The 25,860-nt window shown below is 42.8% G+C and overlaps 1 protein-coding gene across 1 annotated transcript in view; it reads right to left on the reverse strand.

The window, feature by feature from the left end:
- CCDC180 (coiled-coil domain containing 180) overlaps positions 1 to 17,069 on the reverse strand; it is a 76,483-nt gene extending 59,414 nt beyond the window's left edge. Inside the window, 11 exon segments of the mRNA XM_025046542.1 lie at positions 657 to 820; positions 2,069 to 2,188; positions 2,973 to 3,087; positions 3,542 to 3,590; positions 3,926 to 4,007; positions 6,145 to 6,220; positions 6,608 to 6,761; positions 13,933 to 14,061; positions 16,212 to 16,257; positions 16,827 to 16,947; positions 17,060 to 17,069. Of these exon segments, the coding sequence (XP_024902310.1) occupies positions 657 to 820; positions 2,069 to 2,188; positions 2,973 to 3,087; positions 3,542 to 3,590; positions 3,926 to 4,007; positions 6,145 to 6,220; positions 6,608 to 6,761; positions 13,933 to 14,061; positions 16,212 to 16,257; positions 16,827 to 16,947; positions 17,060 to 17,069 (1,066 nt within the window).
- Between the last annotated feature and the right edge of the window lie 8,791 nt (positions 17,070 to 25,860).

The raw sequence follows: 25,860 nt of genomic DNA on the forward strand, positions 1-25,860 counted from the left end.
TTTTTATGACTTAAGTGTAGCATCGCTTTGTTCCTAAACTGTTCCCATGTCTTTGCTGAGAATCTAGAAAATTAAGTATAAAGAGCTGAAAGGCTTCTTAAAGATCACATTCTAATCTGTCCATTTTATGGAGAACTAGAAGCTCAAAGGAGCTAGGAGCCACTGTGGCTAATATGGAGAAGCCATCAGTCTTATAATGAATGAATGTGTGAATGAATGGGCACAGGCCAGAAATAGAACAAAAACGATTTTTGCTTTACAGAAATGGCTTTGATTTTGGAGTATTTCAACTGAACAGACTGTTAACGAAGTTTCCAACTAATAACCAATAATTCTTAGATGTGATCTTTCTCAAAATTTTCAGGGCCATGCGTTCATAAATTATCTTCTCACTGTTCAGATCGAATTCCATGATCTCTTACTGCACACCGTTATACCTCCAAGGTCTGTCAAATACACAGGTATTTAATAGCCTGAATTCCTTCTGGCGATTGGGCTAAATGTTTTCTTTGTTCCTATTCAGTGTTCTAGCCTCCCTGGGAAGATCAGCTCTAAGGACCAGTGAAGAGTGAACTCTAGGCCTCTGCTACTCGACCTCCAGGCAGCTTCTACAAAGGTGGCAAGTCCAGCCCTCTGCAGAGGTGTAGGCCACTTACCCATGTCTGCTCTCTCGTAGCCACTCTGCATGATGGTCCTGTCGATGCGGGCGATCAGCCACGTGCCCAGGATGCAGCTGGTGAGCAGCCTGGAGAGGCAGGCGCTCAGGCCCAGCAGCACGTTGTAGAAGAACAGAAAGTAGCTGAAGTTGTGGAACACTTTCCTGCAAGTGGAAGCAGGTGGAGGGGTGGCACCCTTTCAGTATGAGAAAGTGGCCAGGCAGGAGGACTCAGGGCACCCCCAGACCTATGGTCGAATCCTATATCTCCCGGCTTCTAGTGGTATGATCCTATGTTGTACATGGGAACTGACTGTCCCGACCTCACAGCACTGGTGCGAAGCCTGGCTGAGACAGAGCATGGGGGACTCTGAGCATAGTGCAGGACGAATGTTGGTGGCAACTGTAATGTCTGATGGGATCCTTGAGTTTTGAGGACTCTTGTATGATAAGAAATCTCACGTGGCCACAGCTGGTTTTGTGGTTATAACAGAGGTTGTGGCTTTCTCACTGTCTGTTGTAACAGTGACCTGTCCCCAGCTGGAACTGCTCCAAGTCCTCCAGATGAAATTTCCCAAATGACCACTTGATCATGTGGTTTCCTGTTGCCTATGGGATAAAGCCCAAACTTGCATCTTGAATTTCTGGGCCATCTTTGAGAGGGCCTCTTCTGGCATCGTTACCTTGTGCCCCTTCCCTGGACCTCACCATCTAAGGCTACTGCATGGTCACCATATCGGATTCTCACTTTTCGTCCTGCCCTTTCATGGCTTTCCACCTTCATCTGTGCAGTGCGGGCTGCCAGCCATGCGGGTCCTCATCTCCACCTGTAGGAATCCTAACATCCCGCTGACCTCGGCTGAAACCTCCCACGTACAGCGGTGTTAACCACTCCTGCCTCTCCTCCTATTACCCGTGTTTCTCTTGTAATCCTTGCACACTCTCTGGAATCTACCGACCCTGGATATCTGTGTCTGTCAGCTCCAGTGGAACATGAGCTTCTCAGAGGGGATATCTCTTTATTCTCAGTGCTCATGTTTTCTCCATGAGTGAATGGCTTTGAATTAATGAATCAGAAAAAAATTACCACAGGCCAGGTGCTATTGTTCTAAGTTCATATTTGAACACATTTTATCTTCAGAATGCCTTTGAGGTATGCACAATTATTTGTAAAATGAGGAAACTGAGGTTGACAAGTGTCTAGTAAGGTCACGCAAGGTCACACAGCTCGGCAGAGCAGAGCCAGAATTTGGACCCAAGCAGTTTGGCTCCAGAGCCCCCTCCAGAACCACCACCCTTCGCCCTCTCAGAGAGCGTAGGGTCCACCAAAGAGCCTGTCAACGATGAAGAGAGAGGAACGAGAGACTGCTGAGGCCAAAGTCCTACCATCGCCATTCCCTTCTTTGCCCTCACCTGTTGTTGAGCGCCAATGGCTTCTGCTTGTCAGCTGTGCCCATCTTCGGCTGCAGGAAGAGGCTGGCAGCGACCCATACCTGCAGGATCATGAGACCCAGGACGATGGATATGGTGAGGCTGAAACACAGGGCGAGACCATCCTGAGGTGGCCTTGTCCACTCTTCGCCAGCCCTTCTCGAATGCCCAGTGGAAAAGAGGAGTGAGATGACCCTCAGGGCCAACAGGAGTATGAGCTCTGTGCTTTATGCCTACAGAGTGTTCGCACGCCCACTGTGCAGATGAGAAAACTGAGGCTCCCAAAGGGGAGATGACTTTCTTAAAGGCACATGGTCAGGTCTTCTGTCTCTAGACCACAACTCCAGATTTAATTATGTCCTTTTGTCCAGGGGTGGCAACTGGGATGAGTGGTTCAACAGCATGGGGATCGAAGAAAGGAATGGGATTTTCAGAAGAGCTCATGAATGCCATGCAAGAGTGGACAGGGCAGGCTCTGCCCCAGACTCACAGGTAGCTCTGGGTGAGTATGGAAGCAAGGAGCTCAGAGCAGGGAGTTCCACAAAGAGCATCAATGAGCGGCAGGGTGAGGTAGTGGTTAGTCGAGACTTTGCTTTCAGATTGCCCAGCTCTCAGCTATAAAACGGACATATGTGTATACCCCACAGACATAATCGTGAAGACCCCTTGAACAATGAGAGTGGAAATATTTTGTATAAATATTATATTATTTGTATAAATATTTTGAGATGAGCTACTATTCTGGCCCTTCCTTGGATCAGAGCTCAGAGCCTAGGTCCAGGGATTGGTGAGAGCCAAGCAAGAAAGGGGCATTTAGAACAGCAGCTATAAGGGCCCACCAGCTCCCAGGCCCTGGGCGATGACAGAAAGCCCATGTAGCACTTACATTCCGATGCCCAGTCCTTGTAGCATCTCCATCCGGTTGTGGATGATGGGCAACACCAGGCTGTACATGATCGCCACGCCACACAGGGTCTGTACCACGTGGATGATGAGGTAGCCTATGGGCCAAAGGAGCTGGTTGTCACTCAAGGCCCTTTGTGGTCCAGTCACACTTGTTCCTGCCAGCAGTCTCCACTCTACCTTCCTCCTACCAGAGGTCCTGTCACCTTTGCTAATGCTGTTTCTTCTGTTTGGCATGCCTTTCCTTTTCTTCCTGTTGACTGTCTGCTCACGCTGCCAGGTACAGTTCAAATGTCAACTCCACTAGACTGTATTCATGCCTGCCCCAGGTGTGGACAGTTACTTCCTCCTCTGGGTCTCCACTGCCCTGTGGGCTCAGGACAGATGATGATAATGACCTATATGGGTACGTGATTCTCCTCCTTTCTCAAGGTCCCTCAGGGCAGGAGCTAGGGCTGTCTCTGCCTTGCCTCTCCTCCCTACCCGCACGAGGACTCCACAGGTGCCCAGGACACGGGTGTTGAATTGAATGGGTCACATGATGGCACTTACCCCACAGAATGTAGGCTATTTGCCAGCCAGAGTACCTTGCAATGGCCACCTAAAATTTAAAAAGTAAAGGGGTCTCAGTGGGGAGAAAACCTTGATCACCTCTAACATGTGTCCAGCATTCCTGGCTCATCTGAGATTCACCCACTGACCCACTGAGGCAAGAGTTGTGACTGTCCTCATTTTACAGAAGAAACCAACTGATGGCCGCGTGGAGAGAATGACTGTCTTGAGTCACCCAGCAGCAGAGTGTACTAGGATTGAGGTCTCTGGATTCCCAGTCTGAGGGTCCTTCTCCCCCAGCATGCTGCCCTGTCTGAGGTGCAGGGGAGCAGGTTTTGATAAATCATTTAGTCTCGCGGCAGAAAGAACCTTCTGCAGACTTACCACACTCTCCGACGAGGAAGGATTATGGAACTTCAGAGGGAGAAAGTGTTTATTTCCTGCCCACAACCTCTTCATGTGCTTTCTAGAGAAAAGGCGGAAAGTCAGTAATGTTCATAACGAAAGCTCCTCATGCACTTAGAGTTGAACAGGTTTAAAGGCCTGAGGAGGGAGCTCAGCTTCCCGTGTTGTCCACAGCTCATGGGATGGTTCTGATTAGCCTTAAAGATCTTAAATTTAACATATTTTGTAAAAATAATATATAGTTATCTAGTCTTAATGGTGAATAAATGTGATCATTGACACTGTACGCGAGGCTTTTATTTTCTTCATTTTGCTCTATTTTCTTATTTTTTCTACAATGAACATGAATTACTTATGTAATAATAACTTAGATAAAAACAGAAAAACATTTTTAATGATAGCCCCGGCTTCTAACAACATAAAGGGGAATGATAAAGGGGCCATGACCGCCCACAATCCCAGCATCCCAAGAAATCACTGAATATTTTTCCCGTGTGTTAGTCTAGGCCTAGACTTTTGCATAAAGATTAGGTTGGTGTAGCTATCGTCACAGTCCAAATTCACATCTGGGCCCTGCTTTTTTCTTAACATTCCATCTCCAGCATTTTCCAGGATGTTTTGCAATTTCATGACCACTGAATTGGGAAGACTTAGTATGAAGTAAAGAATGTAAATATCTCACTAATAGTTTGTATATTTATTATATGTTGAAATGATGGTAATTGTGTTATGTTGAGTTAAATAAAATATATCATCAAATTGTTTTCATTTCTCTTCTTTTTAAATATTGTCTACTAGAAAATTCAAAATCGCATCTGTGGCTTTCACTGTGCTTCTGTTTGACGGCACTGGAGTAAAGTGTGCTACCAGGAATACAAACACACACAGATATAGTGGCATAGAAATTTTCTGGAAGGATGCTCAGAAAGTGGATATCAATGTTAACTCTGGGGCAACAAAATAGGGTCTGAATGGAAGACTTCCTTTACGCTAAGCATTTTTGTAACTTTTTTTTTAAAAGAGTTTGTATGTACGTTTGAACAATGCTAAGAAAAACAAAAATACTGGCACAGTGCTAGTGCTTCCTAGTTTGCAGTGTGGGAGGGAAGGGCCAGCCTGGACAGAAACGAGGCCTCCTCACAGCAGGTGCCTTCTCTACCCTGTGCCCTCAGCTGCCCTCCACCCATGTCCATGCAGCCCACTCTGCACAGCAATTGTCCCTGGTTGTGGTCAAATGTCTCAGTGAAAATCTCCCAGCCTAACAAAGCAAGGAGTGAGCAGATATCTCCCTGTATCAGATAGGACACAGGATAGTAGCAGTGTCCAGTCCACCCATGAGATCCAGGGAGAAGGAAGTGAACAGAGGGAGCAAGGTAGGGTGAGGATCAGGAGCTTGGGCCCCTTCATGCCAGGAGAGTCTTCTCTTGGATGCCGACAGCAAGAGATCTACCCTTTGGGTAGCCAGATGGGAAGGATGTAAAGGCAGGATGCTCTGAAGGGGTGAGAATTGGTCTTGGGCTTCCTGTGAGCCAGTGGAAAAGTGTGAGTTAGAGACTGAGACAGAGAGAGAGAGAGAGAGAGAGACAGACAGACAGACAGACAGACACAAAGGCAGAGACAGAAAAGGAAGCAGTAGATACCTAAAATTCAACTACTGTCTACATACAAATGCTTGCTATGTATTGAAGGCCAACTCCTCCTCCTGTTCTTGAGACTGAGGCACCTGGCCCCCTTGACCCAATCTCCTTGGATGTCCCCTTGAGCCACATTATCTGCTAGGAGCCCAGTGGGATGAGTCCTGGAGAGTGAGGCAGGTCTGACACCTAATAGGTGCCGGAATATACAAGACATGACAAGGTCTCTGGGGTCAGAAGACGTGATCGGCTGCTAATTGCTTAAGCAAGAGATTTTGCTGAATCTCAGCTTTCTCAGCTATAAACACGAAGATGAAAGTACCTCTCAAAGTTGTGGTGAAAATCAAAAGATTCTAACACAATTTCTAGATTGCAGTAGAAGCTCAAATCAGCAGCTTTTTTTTTTCTTTTTCCTTATTAACAATAGATGTGGTTGTCCCTGGACCTTGTACACACTCCTGGTTCCAGTTTGGGCACTGCTGGCACTGCTTGGGACTTCTTAGAAAATTCTGTCAGACACTTCCCTGGCTGAAGATACACAAATGACTCCCAGTGCTCTCTTACCTGTAACAAGCCAAAATGTGGAATAGATAGCTTATACACGTGAGGGAGGCAGGCAAAATGGTCACCACCCAGACTCCTGAAACAGAAATGGTGATAGAAGAAGCCTCAGAAGATGAATCAGAAACAGTATTTCTCAAAATGCAGAAACCCACCTCAGATCAGGAAGGTCTGGGAAAAAAGTACACTTCCTTTAATATGTTTCTTGTATAACTAAATTTTTGCTTATATTTCTTTTTCATTTTAGCCACACAGCCTTGATATACTTTGTTTCCTGCACAATCCACTCCTTTGGTATTAATATTTTCAATCCCATGAGTAACAGAAAGAGAAAAATTATAGAGTATGTACATCATAGGTAGCACCTGTCCTTGTAAAAGATCATTAATAGTTGAATTTCTAATTGCCACTTTTTGAGGGGTGACTCACCCCGTTAAACAGCGACCATGTGCAAGGATGGTTTTACCTTTGGTGACATTCATCAGCTCTTTCACCCGCAGGATGACTGGGGCCAGGGTCCCCGTCTGGTTCTTGGAGGTGATGTAGCTCTCCAACTCACCCTCAAGCACATTCAGCTCATCTCTCACATACATGAATATGCAGAACTCAATGATGATGAACTGGGGACACAGAGAAAATGTTCCAAGGTCTCACTTGAGTTCACCTTAGTATTTGAACAACATGTGGTTCTCTTTGATTTTTAATTCAAAAGTCTTTGAATTTCAAAACTCATCTGAAATAAGGCTCTCTGGACAGGCTATATCGAGATGAGTGGGATTGTGACTTCTTTGGAGACAGGAGTCACCCCAAACTCTATTCTTCACACTACAGTATAGAAGACAAGGCCCCGCAAGGCTCAAAGAATATCTTCAAATGTTAATCATATTGGAGTGAAATGAATGCCTAACTTTGGATGAGGGGTGACCTTGGGGACGATTCCAGCCCTCTCTCTCCTGCTCGCCTTCTTGCATCTTGGTGATAATCAAATTGGAGAAGGTACTGTTGCCTGTACGCATGTCATGCCTGCTCACTCCTATCATCCTGTCATGATGCCATCATGCCCCACCATCATGCCATTGCTTCCAGAGATCCTGCCGCTATTTTATTTCACCAACTGAATTTTGTTTCTCTATGAATGTGAAGCTCGAATGCTATCGCTTTCAGGCAGCTTCTAATCTAGAATAATTCACTAATAGTTCACTTCCAGATGCTTTCGCTTTTCCTCTTTCTCTCTTTAGATGGCAGGTACTCCATACCATATCTAATCTCCTTCTCTTAGAATATGGCTTCTCCCAGGCCAAGACTCTCTCAAATCAACTCTCTTCTATTCCAAGTCTTAGCATAGTGCTTAGCATACAGTAAATAACCAACAAAGACTCAGAAAACAAATAACTCCAAGTGAATTATTCGCTGTTGCAGAGAGCTCTAGTTGTCCATTAAAATCCATTCTCCGCTTCTTTTGGCACAAAGCTGCATTACATTTCCCAGCCTCCCTTGAGTTAAATGTGGCCACATGACAAGGTTCTTGCCAATGGAAGATGAGTGGAAGGAATGTGTGCTACTTCCATGCGGGCCTTTGACTTAGTGTTAAGTCACGAAAATATAGCAGTATACGTGGTACTTCAGCCTAACTTAACTAATACATTTGCTTAAAACTTAGTCACAGGATTAATTTACATAGGTATCTGAGTACATTTAAAATGAGCCAAAGACAATTTGGCCTTGCCATTTTTATCCCCACATTTTGACCTAGACATTTTACCCCAGATAACTTTGACCACATGTTTTGATTTTGTGCTTAATAAAATGTATAGTGAAGTCTGATTATGCCATTAGATTCTTTTTGTTGTTGAGAAAGAAATTTAGAGCAAAATGAAAACAGACATTTTAAGTTTTGATCCTTTTTTTGAAATATAGTAAGTTTATCCACTTTTATTTTTAATTCACTGAAATTATTTGCCAAGATCAATTATTTTATATTTAAGTGACCGGATTTTTGCTCACAACATAATTTGCTGACCATAGATTCTGCTGCTGTAAGTTTCCTGTAGGTATCATCATTTCTACCAAGTCAACATCCCTGGGTCAAATTTTGCATATTAAAATGTTTTCAAATATATTTTTCTCCCATCAATTTTTCAATAATAAATTATACCATGTGCAGGCTTAACCATTATCAGTATGATTTAATATGTAATTTTTTTTTTACTTGCATAGCATCCCTCATTATCGCTGTCCTCCACCAGAGTGGTACATGTGTTACGAGTAACGCACCAACACTGAAATGCCATTATCACCCAAAGTCCATGGTTTACATCAGGGTCCTTTCTTGGTATTGTACATTCTATGGATTTGGACAAATGTCTAATGACATGTATCTACCATCACAAAAAGTATTTTTACTGCCCCAAAAATCTTCTGTGCTCCACTTATTCAACCCTCCCTTCCTCTTAACCCCTGGCAACCACTGATCTTTCACTGTCTCCATAATGTTAGCCTTTTTCAAAATGTCATACAGGTGGAATCATAGAATATGTCACCTTTTCAGATTTGCATCTTCACTTAGTAATATACGTTTAAGTTTCCTTCATGTATTTTCGTGGCTTGATAGTTCATTTCTTTTTAACACTGAATTGCATTCCATTGTCCTGATATACCACAGATTATTTATCCATTCAATTACTAAAGGACTCTTGTTCACTTTCACATTTTGGCAATTATGCATAAAGGTGCTATAAACATCTATGTGCAAGTTTCTGTGTGGACATACATTTTCAATGCATTTGGGTAAATACCAAGAAGGACGATTGCTGGATCACATGGTAAGAGCATGTTTACTTTTGTAAGGGCCCAAAACTGTCTTCCAAAGTGGCTATACCATTTTGTATTTCTACCAGCAATGAATGAGAGTTACTACTGCTCCACATCCTCACCAGCATTTGGTGCTGTCAGTATTCTGAATTTTGGCCACTCAAATAGGTGTACAGTAGTATGTCCTTGTTTTAATTTGCATTTCCCTTGTGACATATATCGTGTCAGCACCAATCTGGACTGTATTTCCTGAGGTAGAAACTTAATTATTGATTTTAGATTTTTCTTCATTTCTAACATATACATTCAATGCTATAAATTTCCCTCTAAGCACCGCTTTTGCTGCCTCCCACATATTTTGATAAGCCGTGTTTTCCTTTTCATTTAGTTCAAACTATTTTTAATTTCTCTTGAGATTTTTTTCTTTTACCCATATGTTACTTAGAACTGTGCTGTTTAATTTTCATTATTTCAGGATTTTTCCAGTTATCTTTCTGTTATTGATATCTAGCTTAATTCCATTATGGTCTCAAAGTGACATCGCATAACTTCTAGTCTTTTAAATTTGTTAAGGTGTATTTTATGGTCCAGGATATGGTCTATGTTGGTGAATTTTCCATGTAATCTTGAGAAGAATGCATCTTCTACTGTTGTTGATGAAGTAGTCTGTAGATGTCCAAAATACCCAATTATTGATGGTGTCTACAGTTCAGATTTTCCTGCCCCAGCACTGGTTCCCATGGAGTTTCTGCTCCATTCTGTTGTAATTCTCTATATTTACGTGTCTCTCCAATTTTAAAGGTAATGGTTTGCCCTGTGACCTCACTTCTCTTATGGATCTAAGAAGAGCTGTTGATTTTTCAGTTTGTTCATATTTTTTACTTGTTGTTAGGAGTGGCACCTTGCAAGCCTTTTACATGTAGAATTGGCAACTGGAAGTCTCCATAAATAATTTGATTTATTAGTAATATTCACCACATGGCTATTTAGAATCAAAATGAAAAGGTCAAAGAATTGTACGTCTTTGACTTAAAGAGATTAAATTTTGACCCAGCATTTTAAGAACAACCCCTATCCTAGCCTCATCTCATTTATAAAATAGAAAAGGGTTTTCTCAGATCTACTTACAAGGTACAGGCAGATGAAAGCCAACACAGTGGTTCCAATCATTCTGCTTGGGAACTGAAAGCAGGGGTCCCACTCATATATCCTGGTTTCGAACCAGGACTTTTTTTTCTCCCTGTGAATGAATAAGCACCAAGAAAAGACAGGTTGTAGTTGGTAAAATAAATACTTGAGTCTTCTTAAAATATCCACATATCCTCCTGTTCATCTTAGAGTTTTGTGAAGAGAAAGATCACTGGTGGATTCCAGTTTTCATTCTCTCCTTACTCTTAAGAACAAAGACTCAGTTTTATTTGGTGCGGCACTTCACCAAACTAAGAGGCTGTAGTTTCTGACCTCTCTTATAGCTAAGAGTGACCAAGATTAAGTACAGGCCAATTAGATGTGACCAGAAGTATGATGTAGGACTTTGGAGAGGGTGCTTAGGTAGAACCAGCACAACTAAAAGGGACCTCACTGCCCTTCCTTCTTTTCTCCTGCCTGCCATCTGAAATGCTGATATAGTGGCTGGTCCAGGGTAGAGCTTCAGAATCTGTCTTGGACCATGAACAGCCTCCATGATGGAAACCACTAAGGTACTCAAGACAAAAGGCAGATGATTGGTAAACTGCCGAGGTGAGCAGTCCAGGGTCAGTATGAACTGCAGCCTCCAGAATTCTTTTACATGAGAAATAAATCTCTCTCTTGTTTATACCATTATTATTTTGTTTTCTCCTACATGTAGCCAAATGTAGTTCACACAAAAGTACTAGCTTTGCCACTGTGTGACCTTGAATAGACACGTCTCTTCTCTGGGACATGTCCCCTTGTACACAGTGGCAGAGGCAGGGGTATAGTGACCTGTATGATTACTGAAGACCAGGTGGTTTTACCTAGCTACGAGCTGTGTCTTCTTTTATTGGTAAACAGCATATGAGTTTTCTCTGGGAACCTGCTCCTCCCCCATCATCATTCCTGGTGGTTAAGTGAGGCTGAACTACTTCCCAATTCCAGTAGTAAACATGTGACCTAAGTTTAACAATGGCTTTACTCTGATCTCCTAGCCACCGTAATTGGTTCTGGGATGGCATGTGGTCCAATCTGACCCAAAGAAATACATTCATGAAAATTTTGTTCAATTCATTAGGAAAATTTTTCTTTACTGTGAGGTTAAACCAGGAGGATCTGAGCTTAGAGATTCTGGGGGCCACCATGGGAAGGGAGCCCATCTAACTAGGAGTCTAACCCAGATAAAAGCAGAGCTAAGGAGAGATGCAGAGAAAAGACCTAGTTCTCATTATATCAATTAAGCCCCTGGGCTATCTGTATCTGAAACTGACTACCTCTAGACTTTTAAATGACATAAGGCCATGTTTCCTTTTTCTCTTTAATCCAGTTTGAGTTGAGTTTCTGTTATGAGCAAACAAGAGTCCTGACAAATACGGTGCCCCTGTAGTCATCTCAGGGTCTCTCACTGTTAGGGTTCATTCGTACTAATGCAAACACCAAAGGTGGGTGAATCAAACCATAGCTTACTGCAGTGGGGGCTTCCGCAGGAGCTGTTTGACATGCTCTGCCTGGTGAACTTCCAGGAAAGGCTTTTCTTCCTGTGAGAAAAGAGAGAGGTATATGCTTTGGCTCACAAATTCTTGTTAGAGTTTTGGTGTCTTTGAGGGGTTATTGCCAGAGAGAGCAGGAATTTGGGTAAAATTTGCTCTCTTGGATTCAGCCATTCCTAGACACTGGTAATTTACTGAGGAGAGGGGCGATGTCCAGTTTCCTGTTTATCAAGCATTTGCTTTCATGAAGTACCACAGGGATGGCCTTCCTTGACTCTTTTGCTTACAAATTGCACCAGTCATTGTTCTGTGAAGGCTTTTTTTTCTCTTTGAGATTTGGTGATGTCCCATCATAGTTCAAAACATTGTTTTAGGAATGAAACATCCAAAATCCCAGCATTTTCACTTCTTATGAATAAGAGTTTCTTTTGTTCATTTCTTATTTTGCAGTATTTACAGAAATAAACTTTAACAGTATGTTTTAAAATGTTTTCTCAAAGTGTAATGAGCTTTCCACAATGGTCACCCATTTATATGCTACATAGATTGATTATGTAAATTTTACATGCTATGGGATGAAGTCTCATATTTTGCAGATGTTGGGTAGAGTACAAAAGATCTGGCTAAAATCCTGACTGGTGAGTGACGTAAAAAGAATGGAGAAATGTGGGGGTTCCAACCCTCATGCTCACTCAGAGACACCAATTTTGACAACCACCCACAGATGACAGTATTCTTGTAGGAGCCCAAGAGTGCACCTGGGAGGTTCCAGAACCCCAATCAAGCTAAACCTCTGAGAATAGATGCATTAAAGAGGGTAAGAAGAACAGTTTCACTTTACTCATTCTCCACAGAGAGACCCCCTTGGCCTACAAATTCTCCCATGGGGGAAAGTGAGAGTAAAGCTGTAGAGGTTTTCTATGTAATTAAAGTAAGGGGTTATCAACTTAAAAGAGACTGTTATAACTATAAGGTATTTTATGTAAGCCTCATGGTAATCACAAAGAAAAAGCCTGTATAAAAAAAAAAAGATAAAGAAAAAGAAATGAAAACATACCAACATACCACTAAAAAAAAATCATGTCACAAAGAAAGCAAGAAAAGAATAACAAAACAGTCAGAAAACTAACAAAATGACAATTTGAAGTCCTTAGCTATCAATAATTTATCTAAATGTAAATGGACTAAATTCTCCAATCAAAAAACATAGAGTGGCTGAATGGATTTTTTAAAATTCCAAATATTGGTTAACCATAAGAGGCTAACTTTAGCTTTAAGGACACACACAGGCTGAGAGTAAATGAATAAGAAAAGATATTTCATACAAATGGTTACCAAAATAGAGTAGGGGTGGATATACTTATATGAGACAAAATAGACTGTCAAAAACTGTCACAAGAGACCAAAAAAAAAGTCATTATATAATGATAAAGGGGTCAATTCCTCAAGAGAATATAACAATTGTAAATACATGTGCACCCAACATCAGAGCACCTAAATATATAAAATAAATATTGACAGAACTGAAGGGATAAATAGCAACACAATAATAGTAGTGAATTTCAACATTGCACTTCCAACAATGGGTAGATAATCCAGTCAGAAAATCAATAAGGAAACAGCTGACTTGAACAACGCTATAGACCAATGGACTAAATAAACATATATAGAACATTCCATGCGACAGCAGCAGAATATATATTCTTCTCAAGAACACATGGAATATTCTCCAGGATGGCTCATGTCCTGGAGAATGTTTAGGCCACAAAACAAGTCTTAACAAATTTAAGTACCAAGTATCTTTTCTGACCACAATGGCATAAAGATAGAAATCAATAACAAGAAGAAAACTGAAAAATTCACAAATATGTGGAAGTCAAACAATACACTTCTGAACAACCAATGGGTCAAAGAACAAACCAAGAGAGAAATAAAAAAATATCTTAAGTGAAAATGCAAATACAACACACCAAAACTTACGGGATGCGTCAAAAACAGTTCTAAGAAGGAAGTTTGTAGTGATAAAGATCTACATTAAGAAAAAGAAAGTTCTCAAATAAACAACCTAACTTTACACCTCCAGGAATTAGAAAAAAAAAAAGAACAGAGGTTAAGAGAGAGCCCCAACAACAAATTGTCTGGGTTCCTGTTGTGGCTCTGCTACAGACTATGTACATGACTTTGGGCAACATAAGTCACCTTTTGGGTCCATGTTTCCTAACACAGAATGGGAGGAGTAATAATAGTACCAACCTCACAGGACTGTTGTGAAGACTAAACCTGTTGGGACACACACAGTCCTCATACTTATACTCACCGTCTGGAGTTCCCAGCCCAAGTGGACCCTCAGAGACTTGACAAACATGTGCAGGAAGCGGCCCAGCAGGAAGGACAGGCACAGCAGTGAGGGCCAGTAGAATATGACAGCCTCATACTTCCCCCAAAACTGTAACAGAAGCAGATCACTGGGCGCTGGATGTAGGTGGATCAGGACCAGGCCCTGGGGAAGCTGTAGACAGGAATCTGCGTGCCCCGGCCTGGTCCCACCAAGTCCCACCGTCTCAGAGCTTGGCTCTCTGCCCCATCAGCCCCATGTCACTAGAATAATCAGTGGACTTGGAGTCCAGTGGCCCTGGATTTGAATCTTAGCACCCCCATTTTATTTTACATAAAGGGCTTTCATGGCTTTTTTTCTGATTAGGTATTAAATGCTCCTTTTGGAGGGAGAGAAGGAGGGAGAATATGAGGGAGAGAGAAGGGGAGGGGATAGACAGTAGACAGAGAAGGGAAGGATAGAGAGGGGAAAGAGGGAGAGAAAAACAGAAGGAGGGAGGGTGAGAGGAAGAGAGAGGAAGAGAGATGAAGAGAGAAGAAGGGATAGGAAGGGAGAGGGAGAGGGAGGAAAGAAGGGAGGATGGGTGGGCCCATAACTGCCATCATGTTGGCAGCAAAACAAGCTCCCATAAGTAAAAGGTCTCTCAAGGTTGTACTCACAGTTTTTGTGTTTTTAGTTTCATTTTGATGGGGGAAAAAAAGTATTTTTTCCACTGTTTTAAGATAAATAATATTGTGACACCTTTCACAATTTACTGGTTGGTTTCATATTTTATTATATTTCCCTCCATGGTGTTCAGGTGCAATATAGTGACGTGCTAAGATGTGGAGGGCTCATGTCTTCCCTTCATCCTCCTCTCCAACCTACGCTTATAGCTTAGACATATCCACTGTCAATATTTCAGTGTCTCTCATTTGTATCTATATCCAAATATCGACATCTATTATAAACTGAGATTGTACCAAACATATAGGTCTGTATACATCATAGTCATTTTCCCACATGGTTACAGATTATTTGCAAACATCACTTGTAATGCTGTATAATAGTGCATTCTTTAGATGAACCAAATTTATTTAAGCTTTCTCCTAATATCTGATATTTTAGACTCTTTCCAATGTCGCATTTTTATAAATAATGCTTCCATAAATACATGTGAAAACACGAGACCAAATCTTTATTATCACCTAGATATTAGTCTGGACTCCAGTCCCATGATTTTTCATGAGTAAGTGATGTTAGCCTTGAGCCTCACTTCCTTATCGGTGAACTGGGGATGACACTAACACACTGTCTTCAAAGCGTCTTGAGGATTCTACAGTTAGTGATTGAGACTGAGCGTAGAACAACTGACATACAATGGTTCTTAAAGTCAGTGACTCTGAGCAAAGAAGTAAGACTCTGCCCTTTCCCCCAATTAATCATGAACATTCTGAATTTCAGAAGAACCTTTGGAAGACTGAAAATGCTCCCTGACTCCACAGAAACACCTGTGCCCTGGAATCTCAGACACTGTGAACCGTGTGAAGGAGGGCCTCTACTTGGGAGAGAGGTTTACCAGAATGCTCTCAATTCCAGGGCAGAGATGCAGAGGGAAGGCCCAGCTCCTAAGGCTCATTTTCTGGCTCCCCAGACTCTATTTATAACACACCTTTTAATCCCGTACAGTTATTGAAGCCCTGGAAAGGCTTTGGCAAGGCTCTGGTGGGCTCCTGGCCCAGGTGGCCTCCTTGTGCTCCCCCACTTTCCCATCCTGCTCCTTTTCCTGGGGTATAGGGCTAAATAGATGAACCAGTTTCTCCCAGTTCTGAGAAGGACAATGCATAACAAAGCTGGGAGGGGTTCATCTAATCTGAGTCTCCTTTTCTATAGGCAGAGAAACGAGGCAACATGAAGGAGTGGAAAGAAATGAGCTTTGGAATCAGCCAGACCTGGTCACAACTCCTAGATCTGCTACTTCCTAAGAGTCACCTCATATACTTGGACCTCAGTTGCCTTACCTGTAAAATGAGTTTGCTGAGAGATTCCCCACCTTGAGGGGCTGCTATGAGCACGGACTGAGAGAACATCTGTCTGAGAATAAGCACCTTGCTAAACATAAGATGCTATCAATGAAAGTATCATGAATGGCTCCAACTTCCCTTTTGTACACAGGAAGAAGCTGAGGCCCAGAGAGTGGCAGAGGTTTGTCCAAGGCTGCACAGAGAGTTGGCCATGGTGACAGGACTGAATACCCTGAATGTAGCTCAGTAGAGACTCACCTGCCCATGGGGACACTGTGTGATGTGAAGGATGGTAATGGCAAACCTACAAGAGAGAAACAGGCCTTGGGGTACTGGGGCCCCTCCTTTCTCACTGTGAAAAAAGCCAGATCTCATCAACTTGGAGTTATCTCACCCTCCCATCCTCCTTAGGAGGGTTGGTTCCCAGGCCTCCATGTACATCCCGCCCAGATTTGGCACCTGGTCGTGCCAAAATACATGCAACTAAATTCATTTAACATGCCCTCATTTAGGACACATTCCCAGAATCCACAATGGCACAATGGCCTGAGAGATCTCATCCTCCGTCCTCTATCTCTCAGACAGGGAGACAGTTTACAGAAAGGAGTTTTTTCTATATCTCTGACTACTAGAAATATTCTAATTGTAAGCAGCTTCACGTGAAGCACACAGAATGCTCACCTGAGCTTCTGAAGCCTCAAATGCAGACCAAGGAGAGGTTGCACTGAGACCGTGGACCGCCCAGCCTGGGCCTCAGTTCTGGGCAAACGTGCCCTCCTAAGGAGAGCTCTCAGGACACCTCTAGCCCTTTGTCCAGAGTTTAGCCATAGCCAAAGGAATCATGGGAGGGCAGGCAGGTAGAGTCTGTCTTACCAGACCAGAGAGTAGCTGAAGCCCAGGACAGAACTGACCAGCCGGAACTCCGATGAGAGGCAGGCAAAGAAGGGGAAGTGGGACAGGCCGACTTCAATGCCCCCGATCAGAAGCACAAAGGCTGGGAGAGACAGGGTCAGAGAGGCTGTGAGTTCCTCTGCTCATGGGCTCAGGGGAGTCTCAGGGAAGCTCAGGGGAGTCTCAGGGAAGCTATAATTTTTTTTCATGCTGACTTGCAGTCATGGACCTCAGGACCCCAGGAGATACGTGGACAAGCACCAGCTAAGCACAAGGAGGAATATCTTTCATCCGGTCATAAAACAGACCCTTCCTGGTATCTCTTCCATGCCAGGCACTGAGCTGTCTGTTGAGATGAAGAAGATTTGGTCCCTACCCTTGATTAGTTCACAGTATAATGGGTGGAAACAGATCACTAAATGAACAAACAAATGAACAAACAAAAAGTACTGAGAGTAAAGCACGGCAAGTGTACCATAGCAACACAGAGAGTGGTGATGTGCAGTGTGCAAAAGCCTCTTGTAAACTATTATATTCTTTACACATAAGGCAATGATAATATTATTTCTGTCACTAACTAGCTCTGAGATACACTAACAGCATCCAATAAAATTTAATCATGCAAGGTGACCTTTACTAAGAGTCTGCTTTGAGCTGGGTTCTGGACCTGGGGTCTGTGTATTCAGGGAAGGCTTCCTGGAGCTGGTGACATTTCGCATGGCCATGAATATAAGCAGGCACATGTAAGATGGAGAGAAGGGAATGAAGGGCAAAGGATAGGAGATGGCTGATTGGGGCTAGTCAGTAATTCGTGTGAATGTGAATGTTAGAGGACTGGGAGGAAAGGACAATATAAAAGAAATAGTTGCTGTGAGGATAGAAGCTGCAACAGTATAATTTTTAAAATTTACCTGAATTCCCTCTGACATGGAAGTAGACAGAACTAAGATAGCAAAACCAAAACCCACAGACAATATCTACAACAAATCTACGTGACAAGACCCATGTGATATCAATACCTGAGTAAGAGGAAGCAGAGGGAAAGCAGTAGAATGGCTGAAGGCCCAAGAACAGAGAAACCCAAAATTGCCAGCAGAGACTCATAGGATATAGAAGCTGAAATAACAGCTGGAACTGGGGGCGGTGCTGAAGGCCGTGATTCATAGGTTTGGATAAGCACGTATTGAGTAAGGTCTGAAGATGCTGGAGTTGTCTGGGTCCCATGAACTCTCTATAATTAGTATCTAAGTCCTCACCCAGGACAGAGCCCCACGTAGAGGAGGACTGCCTGTAGTAAGAATCCAAAATAAGGATAGAACATTAGGAGCTGCGAAATAGTGAGTCCAGAAAATATGAGAGGGAAGAAGCCAACAGAAAGTATTGAGGATGTAATGAGAGTATCTATTGTTCTTGCCTAGCCAAACGCCAACATCATTAGTTTTCAGGGAAATGTAAATCAAGACAACAATTAGATACTACTTCACACTTATTAAGATGGCTATAATTAAAAACAAAAACAAAAACAAAAAACAGAAAATAACAAGTGTTGGCTAGGATGTGGAGAAATTGGAACCTCTGCACATCGCAGGTCAATGGAACAGAATAGAGCCCAGAAATAGACCCAAAAAAACAAAAACAAAAAAACAGAAAATAACAAGTGTTGGCTAGGTTGTGGAGAAATTGGAACCTCTGCACATTGCAGGTCAATGGAACAGAATAGAGTCCAGAAATAGACCAGTTGTAGCCAACTGATTTTCCACAAAGGTGCAGAGGCAATTTAGTGGGCAAAGGATAGGTTTTTTGTACCAAATAGTGCTGAAACAAATGGACATCCAAAGGTAAAAAAGAAAAAAAGGAAATTCAATCCATATCTCACACTATATGCAAAAAAATTAACTCAAAATGTATCACAGACCTAAATGCAAAACATCCTGAAACTATAAAACTTCTAGAAAAAACACAGGAGAAAATCTGTGACCTTAGCTTAAGCAAAAATTTCTTATATGCTTTCTTATAAGCATGATTTCTCATAATCATACTTCCTTATAAGCATAATTCATAAAAGAAGAAATGAATAAATTGAATTTCATTAACATTTTAAATGTCAGCCTTGCAAAAGAAACTGATATTAGAATGAAAATACAAGCCACAGACTGGAGAAAATATTTGTAGTTCATATATCTGATAAAGGACTTATACACAGATTATGTAAAGAACTCTCGAAACTTAAGAAGAAGAAAACAAAAAACCCAATTATAAAAAAATAGGCAAATGATTTGAACAGACACTTCACCAAAGAAGGTATAGGGATAGCAAATAAGCACATGAAAATATACTCAATATCATTAGTCATTATGAAAATGCAAATTAACACCACAAGACACCATTACATGCCTCTTAGAATGGCTACAAATTAAAAAGATTGACCCATCATTGTCAAGGATACAGAGAAACTGGAACTCTCATAAACTGATGATGGTAATTTAAAATGGAGCAATCACTTTGGAAAACAGTTTGACAGTTTCTTAAAAAATATCATCTGCTATATGATCTATATAATTCAGCCATTCCACTTGGGTATTTACCCAAGAAAAATGGAAACACATGTACATACAAAGACTTGTAATGTTCATAGAGACTTTATCTGTAATAGCCAAAAACTGTAAATAAATCAAATGTCTATCAACAGGTGACTGGATAAGCATACTGTGTTATCCACATATAATGGAATACTACTCAATAATGAAAAAGGAATTGATTTCTGATGCATGCTAAACATATAAGAACCTCAAAATAACTATACTGTGTGGAAGATTCCAGACCCGCATCCCCCCCCCCAAAATGAGTACATTTGTATGTATGTATGATTCCATACATGTAGATTCCACATGTGTATGATTCCATTTATATGACTGCCTGGGGGTGGGGACAGTGACAGGATAGGGGTGGGAAGAAGAGATTACAAAGGGGAACAAGTTAACTTCTGTGGTTCATTATCTTGATTGTAATGATTTCATAGACGAAAACATTTGTCAAAACTTAAATTATATACTTCTAAGAGGTGTGTGGTATGTGGTGGTATATCATTTTGGTTTTAATTTGCATTTCCTTAAAAACTAATTAGATATTAGTAGGCATTGGCTTATATAGGCTTGGAGCCCATATGTGCAAGAAAACTGGCTGGACAAAGAGGTTTGGAAGTTGTCGTACTAGGAATGGTTGAACCTATAGATTAGAGTTGCTACTTCAGGGAGAGCGTGAAGCATGGGGAATGAAGAGGCCCCAGATACATGGCCAAAGAAGTAAGACCTGTTCTTTGAGGAAGTATCCTATTGAGGGCCTATTGATATCAAGAAGGCAGCCATGGCTTTAACTCAGGAGATATTTTTAGGGTGGATGGTAGTAAACCTACTTTCTGAACTTTTGTTCTACTATATCTAAAAGACCTCTGAATCTAACAAAGAGAAAACTCCCACAAACAAGGTTTGAGACTTTCTGGGCTAGGCATTGACATTGGGCAAGTAATGGGCTGGGAAGAGCACTGACAGCTCATAAAGCTTACCCCCTAATCCCAGGGAACCCTGCCATGCTGTATCTGAGAGCAAGGATTTCCATGGCAAAATTCCCAGCAGGTATGAGGCAGCCCTGGTACCTTGGGCCCACTGTGGGATCTGCAGAGGCCGGTAGCCTTCTGAGAACAGGAACATGACTTTATTGGCTGTAGCCCCAAAGGCGATTCCATAGGACCATCGGTTACTAAAAGTGCTCACGAAGTCCAGAGGTCTGTGAACAAGAGAAACAGCTCACGAGGCCAGAAGGTGGCTGTGAGATAGTCCCACATTTTGTCTCCAAATTCTCGATCCCACCCTGAGGAAGAGTTATTGGGGAGTGAACTATTCATCTCAACTGATATATTTTCTTAGGTCCTCTGTGCGAATTCTGGGGCTAGCCATGGATTCAGGGTACTGAAGTGAAGAAGACAAAAAATTCTTTCCGTCGAGAGCAATACACTGCAGGCAGGGACCTGGGAGGCAGGACCTGAATCTTGCCTTCCTGACCCATGTGGCTCTGGGTTAAAGCTCTTATCACTTAGCTATGTAGCCTTGGGCAAGTCACATAACTTCTCTGAGCCTGGGTTTGCTCATCCATTACATGAGAATAACATCCGCCACCATGGCAAGCTGGCAAGAGGGTTCATCAAAGTAATGTAGGCAAAGCAAATAATTCAGTGCCTAGGTCATAGTCAATGTACAATAAGTGTTCACTGTTTTATTATTATCAATTATTAAGGGGTGAGGAGGCAGAGATATGAACAATTAGCTCTCAAGTTAAAAATGTGGCAAGGGATGCAGAGACAGAATGGCAGAGGTGGAAAGGCTGTGAAAGTTCACTGGTCCAGCTGGCTCTCCTGGACCATGACTCATGGCTCTGTGCCAATGAGAAGGCTTGCTGCTGCCAGTGACAGGGAACGCTCTCCCTCCTGCTTCCTGAGGTAGCCATAGCCCTGCGTGTGGGAAGGCTTTCCCATAGTGATCTGAGCCCCCTTGAGATGTTCAAAGTACCTCTGGGCTGTCCTGGGTACCCGGGATGCAATGGGTTAGAAGTCAATTCTGAGCTCTCAGAGCTTGGTTTGGGTTGGGGTAGGGAGGGCGGTGCTCTCCATGATGGGGTAGAGGTGGAGGGAGGTAACCGGGAATTATCCTGGACTGACAATTGGTGTCGGCCTCAACCACTGGGTACCCCAAGCTGCAGTGATCAACCCTGGCTCAACTCACATGATGATTCCTAAGTCGTTTGCCAGGAGGTAAGAAGTGTCATCTCTCTGTCTACGGTGCTCCCGTCTTTGCAGAAAGGACAAGATCAAAATGATGAAAAGCTGCAGGAAGAGAAGATGAGAGCGTCAATGGGAATATTTGTCCTTGGCGTGGCCTTGGTGCCCGCACTGAAAAAGAACATGTAGGCGAGCAGAGCACTCAGAACGTCTATACCCCTGGGACTTCAGAGGCAGGGAGCTGGCTGCATGCACCCTTGAGCTTCCTGAATATTTTGTACTGAGCTTTCCTTTGTGTTGCCCTGAACAGACATGAGTTCAAATTTAGTCTCTCCCACATACTGGCTGGGAGGGAGACTTGACTTCTCTGTACCTCAGTTTCCTCATCTGTAAAAAGAGAGTAATAACTGTCAGGTTGCAAATCCTTTGCTTTTTCCCCTGTGAATTTAGTCTTTTTTTTTTTTTTTTACATACTTGATGCCTTTTTTTCTCTTCCCCTTTACAAGAAACCCTGAGATTTATCTACACTTGCTGCCTCCATGTCCTCCCCTCTCACTTGCTCTTCAACCCCCTAACCTGGCTTCTCTCTCCGTCAGTCCATGGAAACAGAAACAGCTCTGGCCAAAGTCAGTAATTACCATCTTCTTGTTCTATCCAATGTAAACTTGAAGCCCAAGTCTGGCTCGACCTCTCGGCAGCGTTCTGCAGTGGTGCCTACTTTCTCCTCTTAGAGACACTCTTCCTTAGGCCCCCATTGACTATGCTTTTTTTGTTTTTTCTCCATTATTTCTCAGACTCTTTTGCTGGGTCATTCTTTATTCAACCATGAGATTCAGAATTACTCATAGTTCAGTCCAAGGACCACGCACATCTCTTATTACCTGATCCCTCTCTTTCGCAGCAATGTCATCCGTGTTCATGCTTTCGATTGCCACCAATACACAGAAGACTCACAACCCTGAATCTTTAGCCCAGACCTTGTCCTTGACCTCCACAACTGTTCACCTGATTACATCTGACATTTCTTTTTGATGTGTTGAAAGCTTCTTGCATTCAGTACATCTTAAATGGAACTTCTGATTTTCCTGCCTGCTCTATTCCTTCATCCATCCCAAACCTGGTTCTCTTCTAATTTTCCTGAACTAGTGAATGGCAGATACCACCATCCTTCCAGCTGTGCAGGTCAAAAAACGAGTCATCCTCAACCTCTCCCTCGCCCTAACCTCTCTGGCCAACCCATTACCGAGTCCTATTGTTTTTCCCTCTCAACTGTCTTCAGCTGACCACCTTCATCTAGGATGAGCTAAAATTGCCTTTCACCTGGACCCCTGCAAGCATCTCCTAACTCAGTGGTTCTAGCACGGGGGAGAGGCTGCAAATACAGATGAAACTTCGCTTGCTGGCCCACCACTCACCTCTTGCTGTGCAGCCCAGTTCCTAACAGGCCACAGACTGGTACCGGTCTATAGCCTGAGGGTTGGAGACTCCTGTCCTAACTGGTCTTCCTATTTCCTCTCTTGTCCGCCCCCAACCGGGCCCCCTACCCTACAACTACAGTGATCATTTCAAAACATAATTCTGATCATACCAACCTCATGCTGGAAACATACCAATTACTTCCCACTACACTTAGAATGAAGACAAAGCTCCTTCACACAGAGCCTCGCAGAGCTCCACCTGGCCTGGCCCTGCTCGCCTCCCCAGACAGTGCTACCTCGATTCTTCCCGCCAGCCACATCAGCCTTCTCAGTTCCCCACTCTCCACTCTCCCTCTTTCCACAGAGCCATTGCGTGTGTTCCCCCCTCTGCCTGAAATGCTTTTTACTGCATCTTCCAACAGAACTCAGCTCTGTCGTTGCTTCCTCGGAAAAGCCTTTTTTCGAGTCCCCCAAATGCCAGTGTCCCTGACTTTATGACTCTTGACAGCCTTCTTCTGCCTGTGTTTTTTGCTGCATGATGTAGAAGAGCAAGTCAAGGAAATTCAGCTGATGTCTCTCTGCTGACCTATTCAGGCCCCTTTGAGAGGCTGTATATGGGAGCAGCCCATCTCCCCTTCCTTACCCTCCTCAGCCTTTCCCTGCCTTTACTTACTGATGGAATGAGGGAATAATGGAGGAAGAGCTCCATGTGCACTGAGCCAGCACAGGTGCCATTTAGCTGCCTGGTCCTGAAAAACAGCCAAAAAATACATTCACATCATTAGTCACTGGTGCGGTCATTGACTCTTCATCTTTGACCGTCACTGTCAGGAGTTTGGTTTGTCGCCCACTACGGTCATCTGACCTGCTTTAGCTCTCAGAACCAATCCTGCTCACTTGTGACATGTCTTCCCTAAGTGGACTAATCTTCTTTCAGATTTCTTTTTCCAGCTTGATCATCTATCCAACTGCCCTGCTAACTGGATCTAACTCCTTCCTTTCTTGATGACACAGTCAGGGATAGATTCAGGTTCTGTGGGTTCAAAGTTTATATAATTCAGACATCCTTTTCAAGTGAAACTACAAAAATATCTTACTTTTTTCATATTTTAAGGAAAACATATCACGATGTAAACACTTAACTAAGGTGCCTCCCATCCTCCTAGAGCCTTCGAAGGGTCCTGTGCAAAGAGAGAAGCACCGAGACTTAAATTTCAGTAACTTCACAGGAAATCGGCCTTGGACAGTTTTCCATAACCAGAGTTCAAGAAGCATCAGCTCGCTCCTGATTCACTGCTGGGCTGTTAGGGCAGCACAGTGGTCATCTGGACTATAGACTGTGGACTTTGTTCTCTCCAGTCTTCATAGTCTGCAGGACAGGGCTGCTGGGGTCTCGTGCCTAAAACATGTGACAGCAGTTGTGTGACTCCTCTTTGAAAGGAACCTCCTCCTTTCCGGGGCCCCCACCACACTTTGTTTTCGCTATGCTACTTCCACTACACCACTTCAGCACACTCTCACACCTCCAGATCTTTGCTTACTCTTCCCTACTCCAGCAGCATCATCTAGCCATCTCTGGGCTTCCTTCCCTGGCCAGCTCCTACTTTTCCTCCAGAAGTCTCGGGGAAGAGCACTCCTCTGGGGAGCCATGAACATGGCACATTCCCTCATAATTTAAAATTTCAGTGCTCTCTGGTTATGTCTAACCATTATTCTGAAACACCCTAGAAGTGTTGGGGGGAGGTGTGGGGATCTTAAGCTGTCAGAAATGGCATAGAACTGTAAAAGTCAGACTTCTGCTTTTAGAAAGGTCAATTGAGCACATACATCAGTCTCTCCATCCCATACAAACCCTCAAAGTTATATAAAAAAAAAAAAGTGTTATTTTTTAATAAGAAAGAAAACCTAGCCATAACTAAAAATATAAAGGGAATCTATCAGGGACACAGAAACTACTAGAAGACCCTGAATGATGTAGAGTAATTGGGACCAGATCAAAGAGAAAAAGCATCAGCCAACATGGCTACAGACTGCATGACCACACAGGAAGTGCTCTACACCTGCAGTACAAGAGGCTGAATCAGGATGGGGCTACCAACAGACCACACAGTGACACACTGGGGTCTCACAGAGACCCAAGAGTCCTCTCACTCCTGCTGACTGGCCAGGGGCAGAGGGGTTTATGTCTTCGGGACTAGTATAAAGAGAGAGGGAGTGCCCGGATCACAGGTGGCACCTGGGAGGGACCAGGCCCTTTGGCTTCCAGAAGGCCAACTCTTGAGGTACATTGCACCTCCACCTAGCTGCACTGAAATCAGGCCTTAGTACTAGCCATGGCAACAGCTGCCATCCTTACCAAAGCAAATATCCCAATGGAAAGCTCCATCACGAAGATGGAGCACACAACCAAGAACCATCAAACATTTGAGGGAAGAGTATATCACAAAAGGAATCCAGAGTTCAACAGATAGAGGAACGTATGTCCGAGGAAATGAAGTTAATACAGAACCTCTCAGCAGTAATTCATAGTGGAAATTCTCTACAAGAAAAAATCTAAGAGGAAGTAGAGGAGTACAAAAAAGTAACAGTGGGCAAAGAAATTAGAAAAACTTACTGTTAATACTGAGCACAGGATTTTAAATATATATTTATATATAAGAAATGAATTTATCACACAAATTTATATTTATATAAATTAGGTAATAAATAACATACTTATATGTTTATTTTATATATTTACATTTGTAAATATAAAATACATTTATATAAATATTTAAATATAAACATTATAACTGTAAAATACTTATATTTAACTTTAGATTTATAA

The sequence above is a fragment of the Pteropus alecto genome, unplaced genomic scaffold, assembly GCF_000325575.1.
Source record: "Pteropus alecto unplaced genomic scaffold, ASM32557v1 scaffold114, whole genome shotgun sequence".
NCBI lineage: Eukaryota > Metazoa > Chordata > Mammalia > Chiroptera > Pteropodidae > Pteropus > Pteropus alecto.